Source organism: Doryrhamphus excisus, chromosome 17 (assembly GCF_030265055.1).
Source record: "Doryrhamphus excisus isolate RoL2022-K1 chromosome 17, RoL_Dexc_1.0, whole genome shotgun sequence".
NCBI classification, from domain to species: domain Eukaryota; kingdom Metazoa; phylum Chordata; class Actinopteri; order Syngnathiformes; family Syngnathidae; genus Doryrhamphus; species Doryrhamphus excisus.
The window spans coordinates 6,652,021-6,676,793 of NC_080482.1; the positions used below are offsets into that span (position 1 = coordinate 6,652,021).

At 41.3% G+C, this 24,773-nt stretch overlaps 4 protein-coding genes across 5 annotated transcripts; 1 reads left to right on the forward strand and 3 right to left on the reverse strand.

Moving 5' to 3' along the window:
- The first annotated feature begins 117 nt into the window (after nucleotides 1–117).
- Nucleotides 118–7,012, forward strand: phc1 (polyhomeotic homolog 1). 2 transcript variants are annotated; one of them, XM_058053546.1, is made up of 14 exons: nucleotides 118–273; nucleotides 1,060–1,199; nucleotides 1,275–1,385; nucleotides 1,460–1,525; nucleotides 1,614–1,757; nucleotides 2,021–2,179; nucleotides 2,249–2,947; nucleotides 3,116–3,251; nucleotides 3,342–3,523; nucleotides 3,904–3,967; nucleotides 4,066–4,153; nucleotides 4,864–5,020; nucleotides 5,137–5,371; nucleotides 5,448–7,012. In XM_058053546.1, exons 2-14 carry the CDS (start codon nucleotides 1,065–1,067, stop codon nucleotides 5,597–5,599), a joined length of 2,328 nt encoding a protein of 775 aa, XP_057909529.1. In that variant the 5' UTR covers nucleotides 118–273; nucleotides 1,060–1,064; the 3' UTR covers nucleotides 5,600–7,012. The 2 variants fall into 2 exon arrangements, with proteins under 2 accessions (XP_057909529.1, XP_057909530.1); XM_058053547.1 differs by lacking the exon at nucleotides 118–273 and adding an exon at nucleotides 300–615.
- styk1b (serine/threonine/tyrosine kinase 1b) lies at nucleotides 6,575–12,018 on the reverse strand. The gene is made up of 10 exons (XM_058053548.1): nucleotides 11,643–12,018; nucleotides 10,852–10,907; nucleotides 10,609–10,779; nucleotides 9,161–9,496; nucleotides 8,908–9,089; nucleotides 8,752–8,832; nucleotides 7,535–7,743; nucleotides 7,385–7,425; nucleotides 7,170–7,266; nucleotides 6,575–7,092 (listed from the first exon to the last, which is right to left on the reverse strand). Exons 2-10 carry the CDS (start codon nucleotides 10,904–10,906, stop codon nucleotides 6,900–6,902), a joined length of 1,365 nt encoding a protein of 454 aa, XP_057909531.1. The 5' UTR covers nucleotide 10,907; nucleotides 11,643–12,018; the 3' UTR covers nucleotides 6,575–6,899.
- Nucleotides 12,019–12,138: 120 nt separating this feature from the next.
- LOC131105435 (glutathione S-transferase kappa 1-like) lies at nucleotides 12,139–15,163 on the reverse strand. Its single transcript, XM_058053550.1, has 8 exons — nucleotides 15,037–15,163; nucleotides 14,889–14,963; nucleotides 14,725–14,806; nucleotides 14,498–14,626; nucleotides 13,912–14,057; nucleotides 13,723–13,839; nucleotides 13,542–13,635; nucleotides 12,139–12,344 (listed from the first exon to the last, which is right to left on the reverse strand). Exons 2-8 carry the CDS (start codon nucleotides 14,955–14,957, stop codon nucleotides 12,286–12,288), a joined length of 696 nt encoding a protein of 231 aa, XP_057909533.1. The 5' UTR covers nucleotides 14,958–14,963; nucleotides 15,037–15,163; the 3' UTR covers nucleotides 12,139–12,285.
- Nucleotides 15,164–16,016: 853 nt separating this feature from the next.
- On the reverse strand, nucleotides 16,017–24,699 carry rap1gapl (RAP1 GTPase activating protein-like). The gene is made up of 20 exons (XM_058053468.1): nucleotides 23,943–24,699; nucleotides 23,773–23,850; nucleotides 23,670–23,687; nucleotides 23,479–23,569; nucleotides 23,361–23,396; nucleotides 22,763–22,810; nucleotides 22,473–22,670; nucleotides 21,074–21,171; nucleotides 20,920–20,998; nucleotides 20,723–20,776; nucleotides 20,548–20,631; nucleotides 18,818–18,918; nucleotides 18,619–18,748; nucleotides 18,374–18,538; nucleotides 17,643–17,714; nucleotides 17,487–17,573; nucleotides 17,250–17,399; nucleotides 16,392–16,475; nucleotides 16,297–16,316; nucleotides 16,017–16,228 (listed from the first exon to the last, which is right to left on the reverse strand). The coding sequence occupies exons 2-20, from the start codon at nucleotides 23,841–23,843 to the stop codon at nucleotides 16,162–16,164; spliced, it is 1,653 nt and encodes a 550-aa protein (XP_057909451.1). The 5' UTR covers nucleotides 23,844–23,850; nucleotides 23,943–24,699; the 3' UTR covers nucleotides 16,017–16,161.
- Nucleotides 24,700–24,773: the final 74 nt, after the last annotated feature.

Consider the following 24,773-nt stretch of genomic DNA (forward strand, 5'->3'; position numbering starts at 1 on the left):
AAAAAAGATATTGTGTTGATCATATTCCAATTCTCCAGGCACATGGGTACAATTATACGAATGCTGTATAATATCAACCGATAGGTGGCGGAATTGTCTGTTACTGTTTGTAAACTTTCAAAAAATTCAAACGAGGAAGAAATCGACCTGTTGGGGGGTGATTTTTTTTTTTAACAGCCAAAAAGCCAATAAACGGCTTTCGGCATTTTGCGCTTGAAATCAAGGGAATTAACTACAAATACAAAGGAAACAAAGAACATTTACCAAGAAGAGGTAAAAGACACAAGCACGCCGAACTGAGAGATACACTTTGACGATGACTTTTTGAATGAACCGCCATCATGTCGCTGCGACTGCTAACTGCTAGCTAAATATCTATTACAGCATAAGTAAAGTAAGCCAGTAAATAAAATACAAATACTAGTTAAAAGAAGACGGTTGGTCATTGTTTTGGACACTAAACTGTTAGCCATGGGCGAAGCGCCCCCTGGTGGTGGCTAATGCCGTGGTTAACGACTGGCCACGAATTTAGCTCGGCGCTGTTGGATTATCTTGAGTGGAACATAATCTACAGTCGTTGGAACAACTCGTAAACTAACGCTTCTGTTTTTAATGGTAAATATTGTGTTAAAAATATATAGCGAACGTGTAAAAATTGGTCTTTTTTAGAGTAATGGCTTGAGAAACCTATTGTTAGCCCTAGCTTGCTAGCTGTTTAGCTAACCGAGCTTCCCTCCATGATGCTCTTTATTCACTCGTTTTGTAAATCTGTAATGCATGCACGTTGGAATTGAACATAATTGTTGTTTGGCATTCTTTGAAAGCAAGGAAACACAAGAATCGCCTTTAAATGCGTCTGCTAGAAGTGATTTACGAGCAAAAGTGATTGATAACCCTCTGCTGGGAAAGTTAGTCCTGCCAGTGGGTGCAATGCAGCATCAGCACCCAAGATGCTCTGATTTGTCATCTTATATTATTTTAAAACACGCTAAACTAATATAATCATGTAGAATATAGTGCTAATCCTCGGACACTGCTACTTATGTGTGTTCTGAGCAGTTGACATGGATGCAAGCGAGGACCAAAACACAGGCGCCACTACAAACACAAACAACAATGGAAATCCTCCACCAAACAGCAGGAACTCCCGACCACCTCAGATAGCCCACATGTCTCTATATGAGCGACAAGCTGTACAGGTGAGTACATAAACTCATTTTGCGGTGGACAAGAAGCGGTGTTTTTATTATTAATGTAATGGTGTGCTTGTGTAGGCTCTCCAAGCCTTGCAGAGACAACCGAATGCAGCGCAGTACTTCCAGCAACTCATGCTGCAGCAGCAGATCAACAGCGCTCAGCTCCATAACCTGGCTGCCGTGCAACAAGTTGGTCCAGTAAAAAAATATCTTGTATTATCATGAGTGGTATCATCATATTCTTTTTTTTTTTTTTTTTTCAGGCAACCCTTGCTGCTAGTCGACAGTCTAACACTCCAAGTAGCAGCATTTCACAGGCTTCCACTACTGTATGTGTTCATTTATTGTTTTTTTTTTTGGTCATTTTATTTGCACCATTGCTTGTAGTTTTGATGGAAATATGTGTCTCCCTTTCAGGTCAATCTAAGCACAACGTCAGCAGGGGGAACAGCGGCAACCCCTCGTCCTCACGGGCCGGCCACCTCCGCGGCAACAACAGCCCTAAACCAGTCAGTGTTGTTGGGAGGGAACTCACCCGGACAAGGACAGATGTATCTTAGGGTGAGTTTAAAGTTGATCCGTGCCTCATCCACTTCAACAGATATGCCACACCTCGAATTGATGCCATTAAAAAAAAAAGTTTAATAATATATTTAAATTACAACTTCAGGAGGTTGCCTACAACCACAGCTGTTTTTATTTGAAACCCTGGCGGTTATTTGCTTTTGTAGACCACACACCCAGCCACTATAGGAGACTCTGTGGTTATTTAATCAATTGGAGCATTTACGGTCATACATTTGGCTGAAATTATTGTCCTTCAGGTCAACCGCTCTCTTAGGGCTCCACTGGCCTCTCAGCTCATCTTCATGCCGGGCGGTACAGCAACAGCTACTGTAGCAACGGTTGCCCAGACCCAGCAGCAGCAACAGCAGGCTGACGCAGCTCCTACCTCAACTAGTGCCCAGTCCGATAATGATCAGGTTAGCATAACATACAGTATCATACATGAACTACTTTGGGTCAATAGCTCATTGTCGTCTTTCTCCTAGGTGCAGAATCTGGCTTTGCACTGCGCATCCACTCCCAGAGCAGTCGCCATCAAGTCGGAGCTGCCTGACAGGAAAGAGCCCGGCAGCTTCCCTCTCAGTCAGCAGCAGCAGCAAGTTCAACCGCAGCAACAAGCAACCAAAACATCAGCCAACACGATGGCTGTCAAAGCCACCAACCAGGCCGCCATGACTGTTCCTCCTCCTGCTGCCTCTGTAGCTCCATCCGCCGCTTCTTCCTCGGCGCTCCCTCTTTCCCAGCTCCTCCTGTCGCCCTCCGCTGCTCCCGTCATCCTAGTCCCCACCTCTAATGTGCCTACCTCCAGCCAGGGCTACTCCATCGGCTCCATCGCCCCGAAAGCCAACGTCAACACGCAGACTCTGGTGGTGCAGCCTCTACAGCAAGCTAGCGCTGCCGCTGATAAAGGCCCTGTGCCAATCCAGCCCAAGACGGCGCAGGGACACCGCCTACCCGTGCAGGTGACCCCTCGACAGCCGCTCCCTATTCTCCCGGCACCACCCAGCAATAGCCAGGCAGCCCACAACCCCCCTCATATTCCTGTGCAGCTGGTGGGGGCCAGGCAATGCATGGCGGGTAGCGTGCAGGCTGTGGCCTTGGCACAGACCCGGAATACTGCTTCCTTGGAAAGTCCAGCTGTGGGGAACGTTAATGTCGCCTCACACAACAGTGCTGCAATTGTGGTAAGATGAATTACAGTAATCCCTCGTTTATTGTGGTTAATTGGTTCCAGACCAAACCACGAACTGCAATCAATTAAATTATTCTTTTTTTTTAAAACTGTGATGTAATGGCGGATGACTGTAGTTGGGTTTAGAATGAGTGTGAAATAAACAAGTTTTCCCATTTAGACAAAGTCCTCCAATGGTTCGCTGAAGAGGAAGTCTGACTGTGATGCACCCAATGAGGTGGCCACCGAATCTACAGACTCCGCTCAAGTGAAAGACTCGGCTCCTCCACTTTCTCCCGCGCCGACAAAAGACTCCGGTACATACATACATACACTCATATGCAAATCTGAAATACTGTCATCAATGTATAATCAATATCCTCTGTTTTTTCCCCCTTTTTCACCAGCTCCTCTTGTCCTTGCGGCATCTTTCTCGTCACCCCCCACCCTGTCCTTGCCTCTACCCCTGTCGAGGGTCGGCCACGGGGACAAAGAGCGAGCGCCACTTCCCCAGGCGGTGGTGAAACCTCAAGTGCTCACCCACCTCATCGAGGGCTTCGTCATCCAGGAGGGAGCTGAGCCTTTCCCTGTAAGAGTCTATCAGCAGTTTAAAGTTTCTGGATCTTTTAGTGAGGAGAATATAGTTGGGACCTGGCCTACTACTAAACATTGTGGAGTTTTCTGATCACCTCTGACAGTAGATTTTGCCTTTGATATAATTGACATTTGCTAAACTTCAAAAATATGCTGTGACTACCTTGAAGTCTTCTGTGCAACCATCACCACCATCAACAAAGTTATGTTATAATAGGTAGTAAATCATTTAACATTGTTATTTCCTTTGGATCCAAAAGAAACCCCCATTTAGCCATTTATATCCTTGTTGTTTAATCATCAATATGCTAGTAACAAGTATGTTAAGCCTGCAGTTTGCACAATCATCAGTTTTTGTCTTGTTTGATTGAAAAGGTCGCTGGCCTCCTCAAAGACCGTGATTTTGCCCTGGGTGCTCGTGCAGAAACTGGACCTCCCTGTAAGTTTTTTTTAGGAAAAAAAGCTTCCTCTGTATGTGTGTATAATGTTTACCTGATGCCCAATAATTGTGTTTTTTTTTTCTCTTTTTCTCTCCAGTGTTGAAATGTGAGTACTGTTCGAGTCTCGCACCAGCCACCCAGTTCAAAGGAACAAAGAGATTCTGCTCCAATACTTGTGCTAAGAGGTATGCATCTTACACAAGATTCTTCTTCTTCTTCTTACTATATTATTATAATATAAACAGGAAAGTGGTTGTTTAAGGGTGCTTTTTGGTGCCACCCTGTGGCGAAAAAGCACATTGAAATCAATGGTGTTAATGTAAGCTGGCAACATTATACTCGTTGCTTGGTTGAATCCCCATAAAGTATGTGTACATAATTTTTTTTAATGTTTTTAAGTGCTAATGCAGTGCCCAAACTACTATTTTTATTGTTAAGGTGCAGTCACCTGTATTTTTGTAGCATCGATTTACCAAAGAAGTGACCTCAATATGGAGCAGTTCTATAAGCTTCACTCCTCACACATGAAAGAAAACCATATAATGACCAAATGAGCAAACACTTGGCAGGAGAAGTAAGGAAAACAGTACAACCCAGCACTGCAACAAATAAGGGCATGTCTTGAATAAATAATTGGAATCGGAGGACATGCCAAACGTGTTTAGCAAGTCAACAGTCTCTTGTGTTTACACACTACATATACTTACAGTCGTATGAAAAAGTTGATTTCAGCCATTTCAGTTAAATATATCATATAGCAGATGAATACATAGAAATAGATGAGAGGCGAAATGAAGTTAATAGGATTTACAGAAATTGTGCAATAATTACTTCAACAAAAGTAACTTGGTGACTTGTGAAAAGAACTAATGCCCCACTCTCTGGGATGGAACAGGTACAATGTGAGCTGCAGCCAACACTACAAGTCCAGCAGAGGGAGAAACGGCGGTGTGGCGCCTGTTCCACCTCCCCTGGAGACCACTACCAGGCGCCGCGGACCCCCACGCCGGGGCAGCTCTGATAAAGTGTCTGGCCAGCATCGACCTGTCAAGGTAACATCATCTTAAGCTTGAGCTCATATTGTCTTTACTAACTTTAAGGTGCTATATGTAGTATTTTTCCCACATCAGTATTCTTTACTATCTCTGAGTGTATTTTTTTGTTTTAGTGCCACTCTGACTCCAGCCACTCAGAGGATGTGACCAGCGATGGCGAAGAGGATGAAGAGGAGGATTCTCCCTCCCTTTCTCCGAGTTCCTCCCACTCCAGAGCCGATCACAACGCTCCCCAGTCGGAAGCCTCGGCCCCCGGGGGTCTCCCCATGGAGACGGCCAGCTTCTTGTCAGCCACGCCCGCCCAGTGGAGCGTGGAGGAAGTGTGCAGGTTCATTTCATCACTTCAAGGTGATTTTGTGGAATAAATTGAAAAGTTCCACTTGACTTTCCTTCATGTGCTAAATTTTTTTTTAATGACATACAGGTTGCGAGGAGCTGGCGGCCCACTTCCTGTCCCAGGAAATAGACGGACAGGCTCTGATGCTCCTACGCGAGGACCATCTCATCTCCACCATGAACATCAAGTTGGGTCCCGCCCTCAAGATCTGTGCCTCCATCAACAGCCTGCGCGAGTGACTATTGTTTACTCATTCTTCTTGAATAGTGTTTGTATTTTTTAATGTTTTTACTCGACACTACCATGTATGACAGTTTACATGCTGGACCTTGAATGTGCAAAAACCTTTTTTTTTTTTTAAAAAACGGTTGTATAAGTGATGACATTGATATGTTAAGTATCCATAACAACAGGGAGAAATAGTATTTGACTTTATGTATACAGCAGGTAACGGTTAACTCCAGCGTCTCACAAATATTATTACAACCCTCGCATTCCAGCCAACATTTATCTTGTCCAGGGACAATAATATAGTAGTACTAGAGTAGTTGTTTAATGGTACACCTCACGGTGAACATGCTCACTTTCAGTGACTAGTAAAGCTGTACAAGCTCTACACTGCAGTGTTTTTCAACCTTTTTTGAACCACGCCATGTTTTTTTTTTTTTACATTGGAAAAAATCTTGCAGCACACCAATAACCACCTAGCGTGCATCACTAAGTCTATTGGAGGAACGAGGCAATCACACAAACTAATATTACATTGCTCTGCCAGTCTTTACACCACAGACACTCGACAATGACATATTTGCAGAAAATTATTAAATAAATGTTAATTTTTAAAAAAATATTGCTGCAGTACACATGGTTGAAAATCACTGCTACACTGACTACATATACAATATATTCAAGTTACTAGTGTTGTCCCTGGAGAAGTCATAAAACCGCTTGAATGTGATTTTTGGGATCTGCTTTACATGAAAATACACGTTGCCTTCTCGCTGTATATAAAAACGGTGCTTTAACTTATGTCAAATCTTTACAAGGATTAGTTCATAAGTTTCAGAAGTTTTAGTTTTGTATTCTTTTGTACTTATATTTTTTCCATGTACAACATTTTAGGAGCTCTAACTGACTTAGCTACCTGATTATCTGTGACACAGGGAGGACACTTGTTGCGGTCTTCTTCCACCGGAAGTCACTTTTGTCAATGCTTCAGACTGATGATTATTTATTCACATTGTCTCCTTCAACATGGAAGCATAGATAACATCATATGTTCTGCTACTTGGCTAGGAGGAGGTTGGTAAACAAGGCAGGTAAACCATCATCCCACGGCATCCACTAACAAGCTGAACAGCTTTCAAGTTCACATCAGTTTCCTCCACTAAACATGTTTTCATAGAGAAAAGAGCAAGCTTAATAATAAAAGTCTTGAGTATTGATACCTTTGTATGTTTTTCCTTCATGTACTAACAACATGTAACAGTCTCCAAAAGACAAAAGTGCACAAGAAAGTGTATAGACTATTTGTTTTGGTCAGAAGACGGTGTAGCTGTTTGCTTCCCCGTATCCCGCCTCCTGCAGATACTGCTCGATGTTGACCGGCCCCGACACCTTGAGGACTTTATCCGAGGCGCTCTTCTCCCCCGACACCAGTTTGCGGCTCAACTCAGCCAGCGTGGGTCGATCGGCATCTTTCCACTGGCAGCAGCCCTTCATTATGGAGTGTCTAAAGAGCATCGGGAGGTGTAAGTAAGAGTGTATGAGTCTCAGAGGAAAGGATGGAGCGTGGATGAGGAGCCTTACAATGAGTTGGAGCAGCTGGAAGGCTTTTTCAAACTCTTCCCTCGCTGGTGAAACTGCAGGAGCTCATTGACAGGGAGCTCTGCGAATGGAGCTTCTCCTGCAAAGGAACATAGGTAACCACAATTAGTTCCTTTGTTAATTAACTGTAGGCTCCATATCATAATTTACAGGTGCCATGCATATAGTATTCATCTTTAACTTTCAATACAACTTACCCAATGTTGCCATTTCGTAGAGTAAGATGCCAAAAGACCAACTAGATGGAGAAATAAAGTCAATTAGATGTCATTTCTTCAAAGGCAATAACATTGAAAGATGTTTCACCCAATCAGGGCTTAAGAGAACTCCTCTAATGGCGGACTAACACATCACTGCTGGGACCAGCGGTTCTCCTGGCTAATATCTCGGGCGCCTGCCACTTCTTCATGCTGGTATTGTCCTTCTGGGTGGCTGCCTGGTTCTTGCGGTTGTAGACGCCGTGGAGGCCCCAAAGCTTGGCCGTGTGGTGTTTGCTCACCAGGACGCTCCGAGCACGGATGTTTCCATGCAGGATGTCTTTGCTGTGGAGGAACATCTGGAAAGAGACAACAGGGATTGCACACAGAATAAAAGGTCAGCAGCAAGCGACGCGTTGTAGAAGTGTAATGGAACGGAGTTTAATTTGTAGGAGTGGTTTTACAAATGCTCAGTTTCTTACATTTTAAAGTGTAATTGATTGATTTAGAATCAACTGTAGTAGCAGTAGTACTGGTATGCAGGAACATCAGATTAAAAATGTTATTTTCCTTTATTAACATATTTTACTATTACATGCCTGAAATGGATGTAATAATCGTGTAGTAGTATTAAAATATAAGACATTCATTCATTCATTTTCTACCGCTTTTTCCTCACGAGGGTCGCGGGGGTTGCTGGAGCCTATCCCCAGCTGCCTTTGGGCGAGAGGCGGGGTAAACCCTGGACTGGTCGCTAGCCAATCACAGGGCACATATAGACAAACAACCATTCACACTCACATTCATACCTATGGACAATTTGGAGTCGCCAATTAACCTAGCATGTTTTTGGAATGTGGGAGGAAACCGGAGTACCCGGGTAAAACCCACGCATGCACGGGAGAACATGCAAACTCCACACAGAGATGGCCAAGGGTGGAATTGAACCCTGGTCTCTTAGCTGTGAGGTCTGTGCGCAAACCACTCGACCACCGTGCCGCCCCATATAAGACATAATCATAAAAAAAACAATACTATGCTGATTATAATGGCACCACTAACTAGGCTCCTCTGTAAAATGCAGCTTTACAGGTACCATGTCTACTGTAAAATATAGTCTTACTATAAAGTTAGTTACACCAACAACAAAATGTTTTCTCCATTATAGCTACAATGTAAGCTTCGGGTTTTAAGTTGCCATGTGTACTAAATCATTGGCTTAGTGTAATTTCAGCATCTTATTGGAACCTGTCCCTGACCGGGATGGTTCCAGATATTTTTACCGATGGCGTCCGTGATGTCTACCGCATCACAAACATGAGTGAAGATATTTGAGAGTCAAATGTAGTTTAAAAATGTATACAGACCAGTGCTGAGGCCACGTGCTGAGCCATGGTAAATATCCTCCTTTCAGTCATTTCACATGGAGGATTCAGGTTTTCCTCCACCTGGACCCACAAAAGGAGTTTTTATATGTAATAATGCAGTTTTATTCATGTATATATGGTATGCTTTAAACAGACCTGTCTGCACCTCCACAGGAAGCTGAGCAGATCTGTGTTCTCCAGCTCCTCCACTACAGTCACGAGAGGGGCTCGCAGTGAGACGACACCCAGAAGCTCTGGCAAGAAAGGATGGGGTCCCAGCTGGGCCAGAAAGGAGGCAAAGCCCAGGAAGGTATGTCTCTCTGTGGCGTCTGCAGAGTCTGAATGCAACAAGGGATGAAGGTTATATAAAAGGTATCGCTAAAAGCTCCAAGCGTGAGGGCTCTCATACCATTTAGCACCCGCAGGACCACGTTCCGGTTCTCCATGCGTGCCCTGTACAGGGACACGGTAGAGTCAGAGCGCAAGGAGAAGGAGCCACGTAGCGGGCTGACCAGATTGAAGGACTCTGGCAGCCTCTGGCGTGGCAGTTCTCTGGGTTGGACGATCGGGGTGAAGGGAGCCTTGTAAGGCTGCTGAGGTTGGGTGTTGGACAACAAAGGCGGCGAGTCCACGGACAGAGAGAGCTGTTTAGATGGGTAGGTGCTGGGGGGCTGGAAGGTGGAGTAGGTGCTGGGCATATCCATGGCGATGCTTTCGTGCTCCAGCACGTTGATGCCGGGAGGAGCTGCGGAAAAGCAGGACAGAAAAAAAAATAACATGATTAGGATGTTGTTCTGGCTGTACGGCGGACTAGTGGTTTGCGCGCAGACCTCGCAGCTGAGAGACCCGAGTTCAAACCCACCCTCAGCCATCTCTGTGTGGAGTTTGCATGTTCTCCCCGTGCATGCGTGGGTTTTCTCCGGGTACTCCGGTTTCCTCCCACAAATAAATGTGTGATTTCTATATTGTTTTCATTTAAAATGTCAGCAGAAAAAAGGAAATAATAAATAATATAAAATAATAATAAATAATTATAATAGTAAATAATATTATAATAATATAGTAGTAAATAATAAAATAAATATTTGTGCCCTACTCGGTGTAATGTTAAAAAAAACAAAACGAAAAAAAAACCTTACACTTTAATAATAACAAGTGATGACACATTTGTTGACGCTAAGCCTTGGTGCTGTTTATATTCATTTCTGATCCTACTTTTTTCAAATAAATGTCTTAAATACGCCATAACACAGCCATGCCCAGAGGTCCCATGAGGGATATTTTACCCCAAATCTATAGAATGTTCCAATTTAAAGCAGGGGTGTTCAAACTTTTTTCTATGGATGCAAAGAGCTACAAACACCATTTTAATCACCATTTTGTCTATTAAATATCTTTGACTAACATGTCATCCAGCTACACGACCAACGAGTGGTTAGCGCGCAGGCCACACAGCTAGGAGACCTGAGTTCGATTCCACCCTCGGCTATCTCTGTGTGGAGTTCGCAAGTTTTCCTCCCACATTCCAAAAACATGCTAGGTTAATTGGCGACTGGTATGAATGTGAGTGTGAATGGTTGTTTGTCTATATGTGCCCTGTGATTGGCTGGCGACCAGTCCAGTAGAAAATGAATAGATGTTCTTCTCTCATTGATCATCTTATTACATACATGACACTAGAGTGGACTTAACTACCAGGTGGAGGTTTTAAAGCTTCTGGACTAGCATCAGAGGTAGGGATGCTGCACAGCGGCCAAAAAAGTAGACGTGGACAGGACCAGCTGGCATCCAGTAGTTGTGACATCACAGATGCTTTGTAAAGTCTGCATCTTAAAAATCCTCAGCAATTGGTCTTACCGTCAATGCCATGAAGCACTCTCCTGGAGGATGACTTTAAGGTGCTAATACGAATGCGGTCCACCTTCTCTGGGCAGAAGCGCAGCAGGAGGATGAAGACCAGCGTGACCACGAAGCTGGCCAGCAGCAGGATGGGCACGATGATGACTTCTTTTTCATACACGCGGATCTCTGAACATGAGTAAAAGTCATAATGATGATGATTGATATAAGTATATTTATGGTGAATAGTTGATAGCTCACCACATAGCGTGTCCCCTTGGGTGCAGCGGAAGTCTCCGTTTCCTATGGAAGACATCCTGCAAAAAAAAAAAAAAAAAAACGGACGTCATTGAAAGTCAAACACATTAAACAAACACGGAACATTTTTATTCTTGTGATGGGTGGAGCCATAACTCACAGTGGGCATATTAGGTACACATTTGTGTAGAAATGCAATGCATCGTACTGAAAAGGTGTTTCACACTAATTTCTAGTACCGTATTATTAGAAATACTATAATACCACTAAACATATTTACATGACTGACCTTTATTGTATGTTTGTTTACATTTATTGCATTATACTGCCCTAGTTCTTCGCCTTATACAACCTTAGCAGTCCCTACATGCTGCTAAACTACTTTTATATAATATAACAGGATTACCAAACTGCGGGTCGGAACCCAAACTAGCTGATATTACACTAAGAAAAAAAATATGGCATTCATTACATCGCAAAGTGCACGTAATGCTGTGTCCAGAGTAGTCACAATCTCTCCGACTACAGTAGTCCCATCGGGGGACTTCCGTAGTGACATGATCGCTTTGTTGACGTCAGCTCCTCCAGCATCTGCAAACCTGTCCATCTACATTTTTGACTCTTTTATGCCGGCGTGGTGCAACACGCCCACGAGGCACAACAACAATAGCATTGACGATAATGTTTAAAGAAGAAACACCATCCATTAAGTTATATGTTTTTAAATAATGACATCTATGTGTTGACAGTTGACTTTAAGGTAAAAAGGAGATGAAAGTGAGATTTTATGTTACCTTTCGTTTGCAGCGGTGTTCTAATCTTGGTAGTGTAGTCAGTCACATAGCTGAGTGTTAAGTCCTGGTTCAGGTCTCCATGGTCTTGTTTTTCCTCCGTGTGACTGTCAGTGCACCTGTTTGTCTGGACTCCAGTGTCTGTGTTTTTTTTTTAACTCCACCCTACTTTCCAGCACCTTATTCTCTAATCACTCCTTCCTCCTTCCTTCACCGCCTCCCTCCCAAATGAACACGTTCAAGTAACCCAACAGTCTTGCCCCGCCTCTTCTTTGTGTTAGCTCTACTGCCTTTTGTCATTTCCTCGTCTTCGCCCGGCCTTCTTTTGCTTTGTCAAAAACTGGTCCTGCTACTCATCATTTCAGTCCTCGTAGCCTTTTGTTAGATTTACGTTAGGCCGCTGGAACCCGTACAACAAGCTCTACCATCTCAGGAGGATTCAGTCAGCGATAAGCCCGGTCTAAGCACTCGACAAACACACTAAGCGACCTTTGCTTCTTCGAGAGTCGTTTATTCAACAGCAATGTGCGTATTATTTGGATAACAGTGGTTATTTGTTATTGGTCATTATGACTGAATAAGCAAAGTAAATGAATATATGATTGAATCACAAACACATTAGTGTTTAAAAGGCAGCTTTTTCAGCTCACAGTTTGGCAGATGACATTTCAGGGCGAGAAGGCTGAGGTCCAAGCCATTTCTCACCTACATGAAACACACATCATTGAATCAGGGTCAATTTTAAACTGTATATTTTTTTGTTTTCGTGACAGCTCAAATGTCTAAACAACTACACAAACACAAAAAAATGATTGTTTTACGTCAAAATAATTTGTTAAAATTTCCCTATAATGGAAACCTTGTGGGGCGGCACAGCGGTCGAGTGGTTAGCGCGCAGACCTAATGGACTACTCTAAGTTCCATTTCTTTAGCATTATCCCTTAAAATATAATGACATAAAAATGCTGAAATGTGAGGGGGTGTACACACTTATACCTAATAAATACTGTATTTTCCAGACTATAAGTAGCACTTTTTTTCATAGGTTGGCTGTTCCTGCGACTTATAAATGAAAGAACTGTTTATGTTACATAAACACTGGACACCTTTTCTGTTCATGTTTATTTTTTGTGTAGCTGAATAACTATTGTGTTAGCATATCTTACATCTATTCAGCCTGTTCTCTATTATTTTATTAATGTTAGAACTTGCCTTCCAAAAGGATGTAATGTCGGTTTTGGTCAAGTAGTTTATAAAATAAATTCCCTGCGAAAAATGTGACTTTTAGGCGGCACGGCGGTCTAGTGGTCAGCGCGCAGACCTCACAGCTACAAGACCCGAGTTCAATCCCACCCTCAGCCATCTCTGTGTGGAGTTTGCATGTTCTCCCCGTGGGTGCGTGGGTTTTCTCCGGGTACTCCGGTTTCCTCCCACATTCCAAAACATGCTAGGTTACTCGGCAACTCCAAATTGTCCATAGGTATGAATGTGAGTGTGAATGGTTGTTTGTCTATATGTGCCCTGTGATCGGCTGGCCACCAGTCCAGGGTGTACTCCGCCTCTCGCCTGAAGACAGCTGGGATAGGCTCCAGCACCCCCGCGACCCTCATGAGGATAAGCGGTAGAAAATGAATGAATGAAAATGCAACTTTTACTCGACTTATGTTTGTTTTTTTTCTACCTAGTTATGCATTTTTGGCATTGTGTGACTTACAGTCCAGAAAATACGGTAGACATGAATTGCAATAATATCCTAAATGTTTATCATATTTCTTGTATATAATACATGTTGCCTCAACCAGTTAACCTTTAATGCCGTCTTGCTTTAAAATCATGTGCACGTCAAAAATGCTAAGTATCCCAGTAATAAATAACAGTTATCTATGAATGAAAGTGTCTTACCAAGGCAGTGGGCCATGAGCTCAAATCTGTCTGATCCGAAAAACATCTCTGCTTTCCCGTTGATGTGACACACCACCATGGGGAAGCCAAACGCCTATGGAAGGAACATGTTGATGTTACTCTAAGGTTTAGTCACTATGTTGCTGAATGTATAAAAAAGTGCTGGAGGAGGACAACTGACCCTATAATCCATTGCAGCCTCCGTGCTGCTCTTCAGCTTGTCTTTGATTTCCTTGGTGGTGCACAGCTTCAGCAACTCCTCAATATGGCTGCTGCTCAATCCGGCTTTCTGTGCCGCCTTGGGTACAATATAACATTAATAATATTTCATCGTGATCAACATATAAACGTTATTAGGATGAGCTGCAACCTCAGCCAGCGATTCAGGCTGAGTGATGTCTTTATCTTCACTCCAGATTCTTTTCCAAAGCTCTCTTGACACCTTCTCGACCTGTTGGTCTCCACCAGTTTCTTTTTCCTGCACTGCTTGCACAAAGCGCATTGCAGTCAAGGAACCTGTCAGTAAACAATAACATGCATTACTGTACATGTTCCCTACTCCATACTGATATTTGAAAACTTTATGTGTATTGAGCTGTCTATATTGGAATGGCCTTTATTGTCATTACACAAGATGTACAACGAGATTGGAGAGCTTCTCCTTTCAGTGCAGTAGTCAAGTTTAAAAAAAAGAGTATATAAAAGTAGAGTAAAAAAGATAATTTAACAAGTTTTATACAAGATGTCCAAAATATACACATAGTATTGCACAGGAGCATATGCAGGAGCAGACAAATTATTAAATTTTAGTGCAATGATAAATGGGTCATAGTGCATTGGATACTTTTGGAACTTTTGTTGGCAAAAATAGCTGCACAATGTAAACTAATTAATACTGAAACTAGGCTACTAATACTTAAACATGATTGCTGCCTTGCATACTACGTCATGTGTACCTTTATCGAACATGGCTTCAAAGGGGTCTGCAGGGGCCTGCACAGGGACATTAAAATACTTCGCCAGTCGTTTCAGATCCTCGTTCATATATGCAAATTTGTTGGGAACCAGACCAGGAGGTTTGTTGCCTATCGTGAAGAGAAACATATATGGTATGAGTTTTAAGTAATGCACACAAGATCAGGTAAGGTCAGGTCATATAGAATATAATAATAAATAATATTACCGGCACCGTGCATGATCCCGCCAAGGAATGCAGGTCGTAGTTTGAGGTCAATGTTCCACACGGTTCTGTAGCGACACATGACCTGTACACAAAACATTTTTATTTCGGTCTGCTTTTAAAATAAATGCGTGTATATCTAAATATATATATATATATATACAAACCTCAAACGCAAGCCAGGAGTATGGAGAAACCACGTCGTAAAACAACTCCACCACCTTTTTGGACGACATCTTTTCCTTCAAACAAATCAAAGAATGCACTAGCTGCCCAGTGTGTCAAAGTTCAAATTCATACACACGAAACGCTCACGGGTGGAATCTTGGGATGCGTTTTTTAAGTCAGTGGCAACTAGTATTACGGTGTCATAACACATTAAATTAAACTATATTCCGAATTAGATCAATGTTTCTCCTCTTTTATTTGCGTCAAAACTATTAAATAGCAACACTCTTCATCTACTGATAAAAACACTTGCAGGCAGTATAAAGCTATTTACTGACACCTACAGGAGGAAGTGTGTAATAGCATGTTGGATGCTCTCGCGTTACAAAGCATGTAAGGTAGCTAAAATCGGTATTTTCTTTATAGTAACAGTTTAAAAAAAATAATTAATTATTTTGTGAATTAAATAAAATATATTTAAATTTTTTTTAGTTTTTTAAAAAATTAAAAAAATCGTTTTATTAAGATATTCTCCAGACATTCATACAACCTGTTTCACAATTATAGTTTGTGTCTTCAAATCGGGAAAAAAAACACATTTATACTCATAATGTCCCCATAATTGTTTTATACTTCTAGTTTCTAATTTTTCATTGTAGTTTTAAACCTTTTGTATTTGTTGTGTGGTCCCAATATTCCTTATTAGGAAAAATAATTACATATAAATTACAATAACTCTGTTATTGTTTACTACTGTTAAATGATATACATATATTTCACTTACAAATAAAATGTGTTACTACTATTACCACTAATATTTTTGACTGTTTCACTTCAGTAATATAATTTAATATTTTCTGTTTTTCTGACATTTTCATGGTAATTGTTGCTGTTGTTCTTGTCTCTCATTTTACTGTCCCCCTCTTCTCCCCGCATTCCCTCCTTCTGTTTTCTCTTTTCTTTTCTATCCCCTCCTGCTCCAAATTTGCATAACAAAAAAAACCCACTTAAAATAAAGCCAAATAATACTGCATATAACAGGGAAGTATAAATAATTAGATCAATAATTCTATAGGCCCCAATGGCTGGACAGTTTCAAAAGAATTTATTTATATTTTCCACAAAAATCACTGCCATTATTATAGTGAAACAATCACATCAGTAGCGATACTACCTTTAATCTCTATTTACATGAGTCATCAACAGGGCAGTAAGGTGAGCATACAGGCTATATATATGTGCACTATTAACATCAAAACTCTGCAAACTGGTTTACGTATCCTCTTGAGGACTTGCTTGATCTCTGACCTCGGCCGGTCCCAAGTCAGATATTTTGTCGCTGTAAACATAAATCTCGATGAGCTCACGCTAAAGTGAAATACGCCAACTTGTCGTGACGAGTCTCACCTCTCTGCATCCCTCTCTGCCTGTAAAAGAGGTTTGAAAACAAATATGAGTGCCGGAGTTGGCGTAAATTATTTAAATCACATGTAAAGTTTTACCTTAGGCTTCTGTGGTGAGATGACGCTAATCTTCCTGGGCACGCTGAGGGTCTCGAATGAGTGGCTCCTCACTCTGATGGCTCGCTAGAAATACATTTAAAGCATGTATGCCAATGTCAACAATATCAAGAACTACAGTATAAAATTACAGTATAAAATTTATTTACCAATAAACATGGTGATTAAAATTATTTTGTGAATTAAATAAAATGTATTTTAAATTTTAAATTAAAAAAAATAATAAAAAATTGTTTTATTAAGATATTCTCCAGACTTTCATACAACCTGTTTCACAATTATAGTTTGTGTCTTCAAATCGGGGGGAAAAAACACATTTATACTCATAATGTCACCATAATTGTTTTATACTTATAGTTTCTAATTTTTCATAGTAGTTCTAAACCTTTTGTATTTGTTGTGTGGTCCCAATATTCCTTATTAAGAAAAATAATTACATATAAATTACAATAATTCTGTTATTGTTTACTACTGTTAAATTATATCACAATTATAGTTTGTGTCTTCAAATCGAGAAAAAACATATTTATACTCATAACCCCATAATTGTTTTATACTACAGTATAAAGCATTTATTTACCAATAAACATGATTTAATAAATGATTGTTTAATTATTAGCCATGGTGTTGACAGGGTGTTTTTAACTCCTGTATTTCTTTACTTATTCAGTTAATTTTTTATTTTATTTTCTATGTATTATTTAAGTCATTATTTTGTAATTTACGGTACTTATTTTTCTATTATTACTGCATTAGTCTTGCTCAAAATAAATCAAAGATGACTATGATATAAAGGGGGAAATGGCAATTTTTTTTAAACGGAGGAGTCCAATGGTTCACCTTAAAGTTCTCAATAAAACCCCCACTCCCTTCGGACACCCCCCTGACACCCTCAGCACTGGGAGAAGGTGATGGCTCCCTCATCATGCACTGAGAACGGGTGGACAGCTCGGCCTGGAGACTTTCCAGAAGTGATGAACGAGTGCGCAGCTTGGTTAAAAAAAAAAAAAGCACAGAAGCAAACAGCAGCTTAGAGCAAAATTGACATTGTGTACAAAAGATTTATTATATTTATACCTCCAGTCTGCTGAATTGCTCGGCTTTATAGCAGGAAATCTCTGCATTGATGAGCTTGGTCAGGAGGAACTCTCTCAGCAGAGAGCGCTAATGGAAAGACAGTTAAGGTTAATGAACACTAGATTAGTCATGATGATTAGTGTGACTGCGTCCTACATCGGTGAAGATGGGGGGTTCTGGGAGGACAGGACCAAATGGAGGAACGTCTTCTCTGGCTGTAATACATATCTGTCAAAAAGGGGGTACTGTCAATAAATATACTCACTGGTCACAGCATTATGTACACATAGACAAACAACCATTCACACTCACATTCATACCTATGGACAATTTGGAGTCGCCAATTAACCTAGCATGTTTTTGGAATGTGGGAGGAAACCGGAGTACCCAGAGAAAACCCACGCATGCACGGGGAGAACATGGAAACTCCACACCAATGGTGGAATTGAACCCTGGTCTCCTAGCTGTGAGGTTTGCGCGATAACCACTCGACCACCGTGCCGCCTAAATCCCAAATTATTCATTCATTCATTCATTTTCTACTGCTTTTCCTCACAAGGGTCGCGGGGGTGCTGGAGCCTATCCCAGCTGTCTTTGGGCGAGAGACGGGGTACACCCTGGACTGGTCGCCAGCCAATCACAGGGCACATATAGACAAACAACCATTCACACTCACATTCATACCTATGGACAATTTGGAGTCGCTTATTAACGTAGCATTTTTTTGGAATGTGGGAGGAAACCGGAGTACCCGGAGAAAACCCACGCATGCACAGGGAGAACATGCAAACTGGAATTGAACCCTGGTCTCCTAGCTGTGAGGTCTGCGCGCTAACCACTCGTCCACCGTGCCGCCTAAATCCCAAATTATATTTTATATATTTGACCTGATATGCGTGGCCTGTGTCTTTCGCCGCCTTCCTCGGAACCCTCCGGACCACGATGAAACAGTGCAGGAAGTGTGACTTAATGACATCAGCGAGGAAAGGTGTTTGACCTTCCTGGTAGACCAGCGCCACGATGTCATTGCCGATGTGTCTCTTTCTTTGTAACTGTGGAAGGATGAGGAGAAAATTGTTGTTGTTTATGTATTTATTTAATGACTAAATGAGATGTAGTACTAGTAGCTGACTTGCTGTGGGTCGCCATCGGTGAAGGGCAGTTTGGTTGCCACGTGGAACATGATTTCTTTCCCATGAAAGGAGGTAACAACTGCTTGGTTTCCTGTCTGGCCGTGACATACATCGAGGCCTCCTCTGAAGCTGAGGATTTGGGTAGGATGTCACATAAATATATGCGCACGTGTCTTTTTATGCAATTAAAACTTGTACCCAGTGAAGCCTTGCAGTTGAACAGTGTCCCCCATAATAGACAGGAACTCTGTGAACTCTTCACTTTCCTCGTTGTTACTAAGTATGTCTTCCTCAGTGAACTGGAGAGAGATAAAAGTACATTTGAGAAGATTATACAGTGGGACCGCCAAAGTATAATGAAATGTAGGCAGTTTTTTTCCTTAACTATGGCACTTAGCATAGCTTGACTACATTGGATGACTTAATTATTCATTCATTCATTTTGTACCGCTTATCCTCACGAGGGTCGTGGGGGGTGCTGGAGCCTATCCCAGCTGTCTTCGGGCGAGAGAGAGAGGCGGGATACAACCTGGACTGGTCGCCAGCCAATCACAGGGCACATATAGACAAACAACCATTCACACTCACATTCATACCTATGGACAATTTGGAGTCGCTAATTAACCTAGCATGTTTTTGGAATGTGGGAGGAAACCGGAGTACCTGGAGAAAATCTACACATGCACGGGGAGAACATGCAAACTCCACACAGAGATGGAATTGAACTGGGGTCTTCTAGCTGTGAGGCTTGCGCGCTAACCACTTTTCCACCGCATTTTAATGATTCATTCATTCATTTTCTACCACTTTTCCTCACAAGGGTCGCGGGAGTGCTGGAGCCTATCCCAGCTGTCTTCGGGTGAGAGGCGGGGTACACCCTGGACTGGTCGCCAGCCAATCACAGGGCACATATAGACAAACAACCATTCACACTCACATTCATACCTATGGACAATTTGGAGTCGCTAATCAACCTAGCATGTTTTTGGAATGTGGGAGTTAAAACATGCAAACTCCACACAGTGATAGCCGAGGGTGGAATCGAACTCGGGTCTCCTAGCTGTGTGGCCTGCGTGCTAACCACTCGTTCGTCGTGTACCTGGATGACTTGTTATTCAACATATTTAATAGACAAAATGGTGATTAAAATGGTGTTTGTGGCTCATTGCATCCATATTTCAGAAAAAGTTTGAACACCCCTGCTTTGAATTGTAACATTCTATAGATTTGGGTAAAATATCCCTCATGGGACCCCTGGGCATGGCTGTGTTATGGCGTATTTAAGATATTTATTTGAAAAAAGTAGGAGCAGAGATGAATATAAACAGCACCAAGGCTTAGCGTCAACAAATGTGTCATCACTTGTTACTATTACTACTTTTGTTTTTTTAACATTACACTAAGTAGGGCACAAAATATTTATTTATTTACTTTTTTCAGCTGACATTTAAATGAAAACACTATAGAAATCACACATCTATTTGTGTTTAAGTGGCTCTCACAGCTCTCTTAGCCAAAAAGGTTCCCGACCCCTCCATTACACAGTTGTTAACTCTCTTTTCCGTTGTATTACCATTAAAAATGGTATTCAATGTGACTCATATCATTGTTGTATTACAGCTTTGTCATTCAAATTAAGCCTGAATTTTTTTTTCGCAGCCTCGAAACAAAAAAATGTGACTCAAATCATTGTTGCATTCATCAAAATGAAGTCTGAGTACTTTTTTTTTTACATATTTATACACTTGTATGATTGTTAAGAATGTTAAAATGTTGCTTAAGACAGCTAATAAAAGGTTTTCGGATGGACGCATATTCCCTCTGGAGTGGATGAATTCTATTTCCTGTTACATCTTATGAGGAGAAATCCACAGTATTTCTCACAACTCAAGAAAACAAACATATGAAAACCAAAATTCAGCTCATACCTGATCTTCTTTCTGGTACAGCACGCCAAATTTGAAATTGGAAGACACTCGGTGCTCATCGAATGCACTTATTAGCAATGGAGCCTCAAACACGAGAGAGAGAGAGAGAACAAGCAAAAGGATGGTAATTTATTAAAAATAAAGTTGTTCATTGTTGTTATGTTGAAAGACCTACTTTGAGGTAGCACACGACTTCAAACTTGGAGACAGTCACTCTGTCACACAGCATCTAGAGGTAATATGTTTATCTGTCAGTTTTCCTGAGGTTTAGCTCTGCAGCAAAATAAATCTTTCGGACACAAAATAACAAGCCGATAAGAGGTGCAAGTTTAGTTTTTGTTCTCAGTACTAAATTACACTTAAAATGGGTACCTTTGCCAGTTCCACAGCTGAAGGAATGCCGGGAAAAAGCGACAGGGAGAAAACCCCATGCAGAGAACACTCTTTCATTCTATGAGAAAAACACGAAGTAAGTAAGATTTATTGGCATGAAGTAGTATTTGTTTGACAAATATAATAATTTCACCTTAGTATGACTCGCATCCGATTGTCCTCCTCCTCCAAACACACAGACAGAACCAGAGGCCCTAAAGAAGGATCTACTGCTGTGAATGAATGGTGATACTGGGAAGGAAGGGAATAAAAAGTAAGAAGACAGTGAGTGAACCCTTAGTGCTAAGGTTTACATGACGCTATCCGATTTAATCGGCTCCACTTGTAGACAACAATGGTCAGCTCAGGTTCCAAACTATTCTTATATATATATCTATAGACATACAGATATATATACAGTAAACCTCGGATATATCGGACTCGGATATATCGGAAATTCGCTCACAACGGACAGATAAAAAAGAACCAATTTTTCTGTAATGCATTTCCAATAAAAATTCATTGCATATATCGGATTTTTTATAACGGATTTCGCCTATTTCGGACAAAATCTCCAGTCCCGTTCCAATGCATTTCCATTAAATTTCCCTCGCATATATCGGATGGCATATATCGTGGCGCTCCGATTCGCCGAATCGTGACAGGCCGCTATACGACGTCATTTGCAGCGTTTGCAGCGTTGCCTGCGCGTCCAGGTACATTGGAAACATAGTCAAGGAAGTGCCTTTTTATAACGGATAAAATCCGATATATGCGTAAAACGGACATTTTCCGGTATACGCATATAACGGATTTCGCTTATATCGGACAAAACCAGTGGGAACAATTGAATCCGATATATCCGAGGTTTACTGTATATATAAGAATATATTCTTCAACATACTTCTACACTGTTTTTTTTTTTAAAGGTACGTAGAGTTAAATCAAAGTCTACCAAGTAAATATATTTGAGAGTAAATTCAACATTTCAATTCAAACAAAAAGTAAATAAAATCACTGTACTATGGAGCTGACTGACCCGTGAACGGAAGAACTGGTGGTAAATTTTGGCCTTGCCGTACAGTGAGTGAACCCTTAGGGCTCAGGTTTACCTGACGCCATCCGATTTAATCGGCTCCACTTGTAGACTAATTAGCATCAATGGTCAGCTCAGGTTCCAAACTATTATTATATTCATTTTACATTCCAACATATTTCTACACTGTTGTTTGTTAAACTATAATTTCCTCATTAATTGAAAAATGTGCCCATTACTGAAATCTGTTTGGTTGCCAGTTCAGTTCCTGTGTAGGTGGAACATAGCCAAGTCTACACATTTCCAAAGCATTTCAGCCCAGCTTCAGCTCTTCATCTTCCAAACAACGCATTATCAACTTTTCACCATGCACACACACTGTATAATTTAGTTACAACAATTATTGATGTCATAAAGGTATTTAGAGATAAATCAAGCAAATATATTTGAGAGTAAATTCAACAATTCAATTCAAACAAAAAGTAAATAAAATCACTGTACTATGGAGCTGACTGACCCGTGAGCGGAAGAACTGGTGGTAAATTTTGGCCTCGCCGTCTCTTTCCATGATTTCGTAACCGTCACCGTGGAAGCCGTGATGCGAGGAAGTGGGACTGTCATCTGCAAGCCTCCCCAAAGGAGGGTCTATCCAGTATCCCCCCAGCTTTGACGGGAGGATGATTGGCAGATCTCCACCTATCATTAAAAGCTGAGACTAAAGCAGACAATGGCGAGGGCCGGTGTTGCTTTCAAAGTTCAGGGGAACGATAAGTAAATGTTGCTGTTTTTTAGATAGATTGAACTCACCTTAAGAGGTAGAGGGAACTCACATCGCTGCTCATCAAGTCTGCTGCCCTAATGGAGCAAAGATACGCTTGTGGTGACCTTTAACTTTTTACACAGATCATAATACAGTAAACCTCGGATATATCGGATTCAATTGTTCCCACTGGTTTTGTCTGATATAAGCGAAATCCGTTATATGCGTATACCGGAAAATGTCCGTTTTACGCATATATCGGATTTATATCCGGTATATGCGTAAATCGGATTTTATCCGTTATAAAAAGTCACTTCCTTGACTATGTTTCTAATGTACCTGGACACGCAGGCAACGCTGCAAACGCTGCAAATGACGTCGTATAGCGGCCTGTCACGATTCGGCGAATCAGAGCGCCACGATGCGGCCATCCGATACATGCGAGGGAAATTTAATGGAAATGCATTGGAACGGGACTGGAGATTTTGTCCGAAATAGGCGAAATCCGTTATAAAAAATCCGATATATGCAATGAATTTTTATTGGAAATGCATTACAGAAAAATTGGTTCTTTTTTATCTGTCCGTTGTGAGCGAATTTCCGATATATCCGAGTCCGATATATCCGAGGTTTACTGTAGCTTACCTGGAGTTTTTCTATGATTTCAAACAGCTCTGTTTCCTGATTTGTCACAAATATGAAGAGAAAGATATGCAACATTAGAATGTAATTAGGAGGTCTAGTTAGACAGATATGATAGCACCTTCTGGTTGTTGCTTGCAGAGTGGATTGACTTCCTCTCATTGACAGGAGAGTCCAACATGTCCACTGTTTTGTCCTCTGCGGGTTGAGCTCTGCAGCAACAAGTGCATTCAATACAATAAAATTCCACACAAAATCATTTACAGTATGTGTCTTAAAGTCGGGTCAATAAACGTAAAAGTAAAGCCTCACCCTGGATCAGTTTCCACGCTGTAAACAAGAAAGTGAGAAACATTCATACACATGACTATTGTTAATTATTCAGTCCATTACCTCAAATGGTGTTTTCACTCACCTTCCATAAGCCCCAAAAGTGAAGCTTCTCTTTCTAGACAAGGATGCATCTTCTCTCTTTTCTCCCTCCATGTTTGTACTGTACATGCAAGTTTGCAATGTAGTCAATCAAGGCTGGCAAAAGCACTGGATTAATTCACTCAATAATTCTCCTCCTCCATGACCCCCTACCTCGCTCTCTCATTTAAAGCTTCCCGTCACTCTTTCTTTTCTGTCCTGCTGTCATTCATGCAGCTTAAAGCACAAGTCGCAGGATACCAGCAATACCACAAAGTGGCTTCTGCCGTCAAGTCACAAACATGCTTGTGCTGGCTCTTAAAGATGGACTTGTGAATAAATAAAGGAAATGACACATGATACATGATTTTCTGTACGGACCTGTTACCCTTTGAGAGTCACTAAAGATCATCAATTATTGACAGCTGCACAGTAAGGGTGAGGAGATAGACAGCAGGGGAGGGTGAAGTGGTCCAAGGCGAGCAGAAGTGCAGCGAGCCAGAGAGAAACCACAAAATTAGGTACACAAGTGTATTGAAAGTTGTGGCTTTCGCACAGAGAAATACTATAATTAACCTTGTAGTTTGCATTGTGCAGAACTGCAATACACCACACTAAGAGGTGTTCCTAATGATTTTCTCCTCTCTAAATAAACAATGGAAGTACTATAAAGATTCTAAGTATCTTCCAGTAATATGGCTGTAACTACTGTAATAAACATAATGCTAACACGTCGCCATTTTATAAGGCAAATAGTTTTCTACAGTTTTTATGGCTGGCGGCCTCATCAACAAGTAAAACTGAAGCGTTAATACTCTACTATTAATTACGAAAAATTAAACAATAACACGTATAACACAAAGTCCTTCAATTTCCAAAAAATAGCAAAATGCATTTTTATGTATATGTATGTTCAAACAACATTCAATGTCCCGCCATTACAGGTAGGTTCATGTCTCTCGCCAGCTAGCCTCTTAACGATTGGATGTCTGACAATGACGCGCC

Bases quoted from the DNA above. Each gene is read 5' to 3' on its own strand.
- phc1 (XM_058053546.1), top strand. From the start codon at position 1,065: ATGGATGCAAGCGAGGACCAAAACACAGGCGCCACTACAAACACAAAC. The intron at 2,180-2,248 runs GTTAGCATAACA...TCTTTCTCCTAG, and splicing joins CCCAGTCCGATAATGATCAG to GTGCAGAATCTGGCTTTGCA. The intron at 4,154-4,863 runs GTATGCATCTTA...GGGATGGAACAG, and splicing joins TCCAATACTTGTGCTAAGAG to GTACAATGTGAGCTGCAGCC.
- styk1b (XM_058053548.1), bottom strand. From the start codon at position 10,906: ATGTCTTCCATAGGAAACGGAGACTTCCGCTGCACCCAAGGGGACACG. The intron at 10,780-10,851 runs GTGAGCTATCAA...ACTCATGTTCAG, and splicing joins CCAAGGGGACACGCTATGTG to AGATCCGCGTGTATGAAAAA. The intron at 7,267-7,384 runs GTAAGTTGTATT...GTTCCTTTGCAG, and splicing joins CTACGAAATGGCAACATTGG to GAGAAGCTCCATTCGCAGAG.
- LOC131105435 (XM_058053550.1), bottom strand. From the start codon at position 14,957: ATGTCGTCCAAAAAGGTGGTGGAGTTGTTTTACGACGTGGTTTCTCCA. The intron at 14,807-14,888 runs GTTTGTATATAT...TTTTGTGTACAG, and splicing joins ACTCCTGGCTTGCGTTTGAG to GTCATGTGTCGCTACAGAAC. The intron at 14,627-14,724 runs GTAATATTATTT...TCTTCACGATAG, and splicing joins CGGGATCATGCACGGTGCCG to GCAACAAACCTCCTGGTCTG.
- rap1gapl (XM_058053468.1), bottom strand. From the start codon at position 23,843: ATGGAGGGAGAAAAGAGAGAAGATGCATCCTTGTCTAGAAAGAGAAGC. The intron at 20,632-20,722 runs GTAGGTCTTTCA...CTCGTGTTTGAG, and splicing joins AAGTCGTGTGCTACCTCAAA to GCTCCATTGCTAATAAGTGC. The intron at 16,317-16,391 runs GTAAAACTTTAC...CCTCTTTTACAG, and splicing joins TCTCACCACAGAAGCCTAAG to GCAGAGAGGGATGCAGAGAG.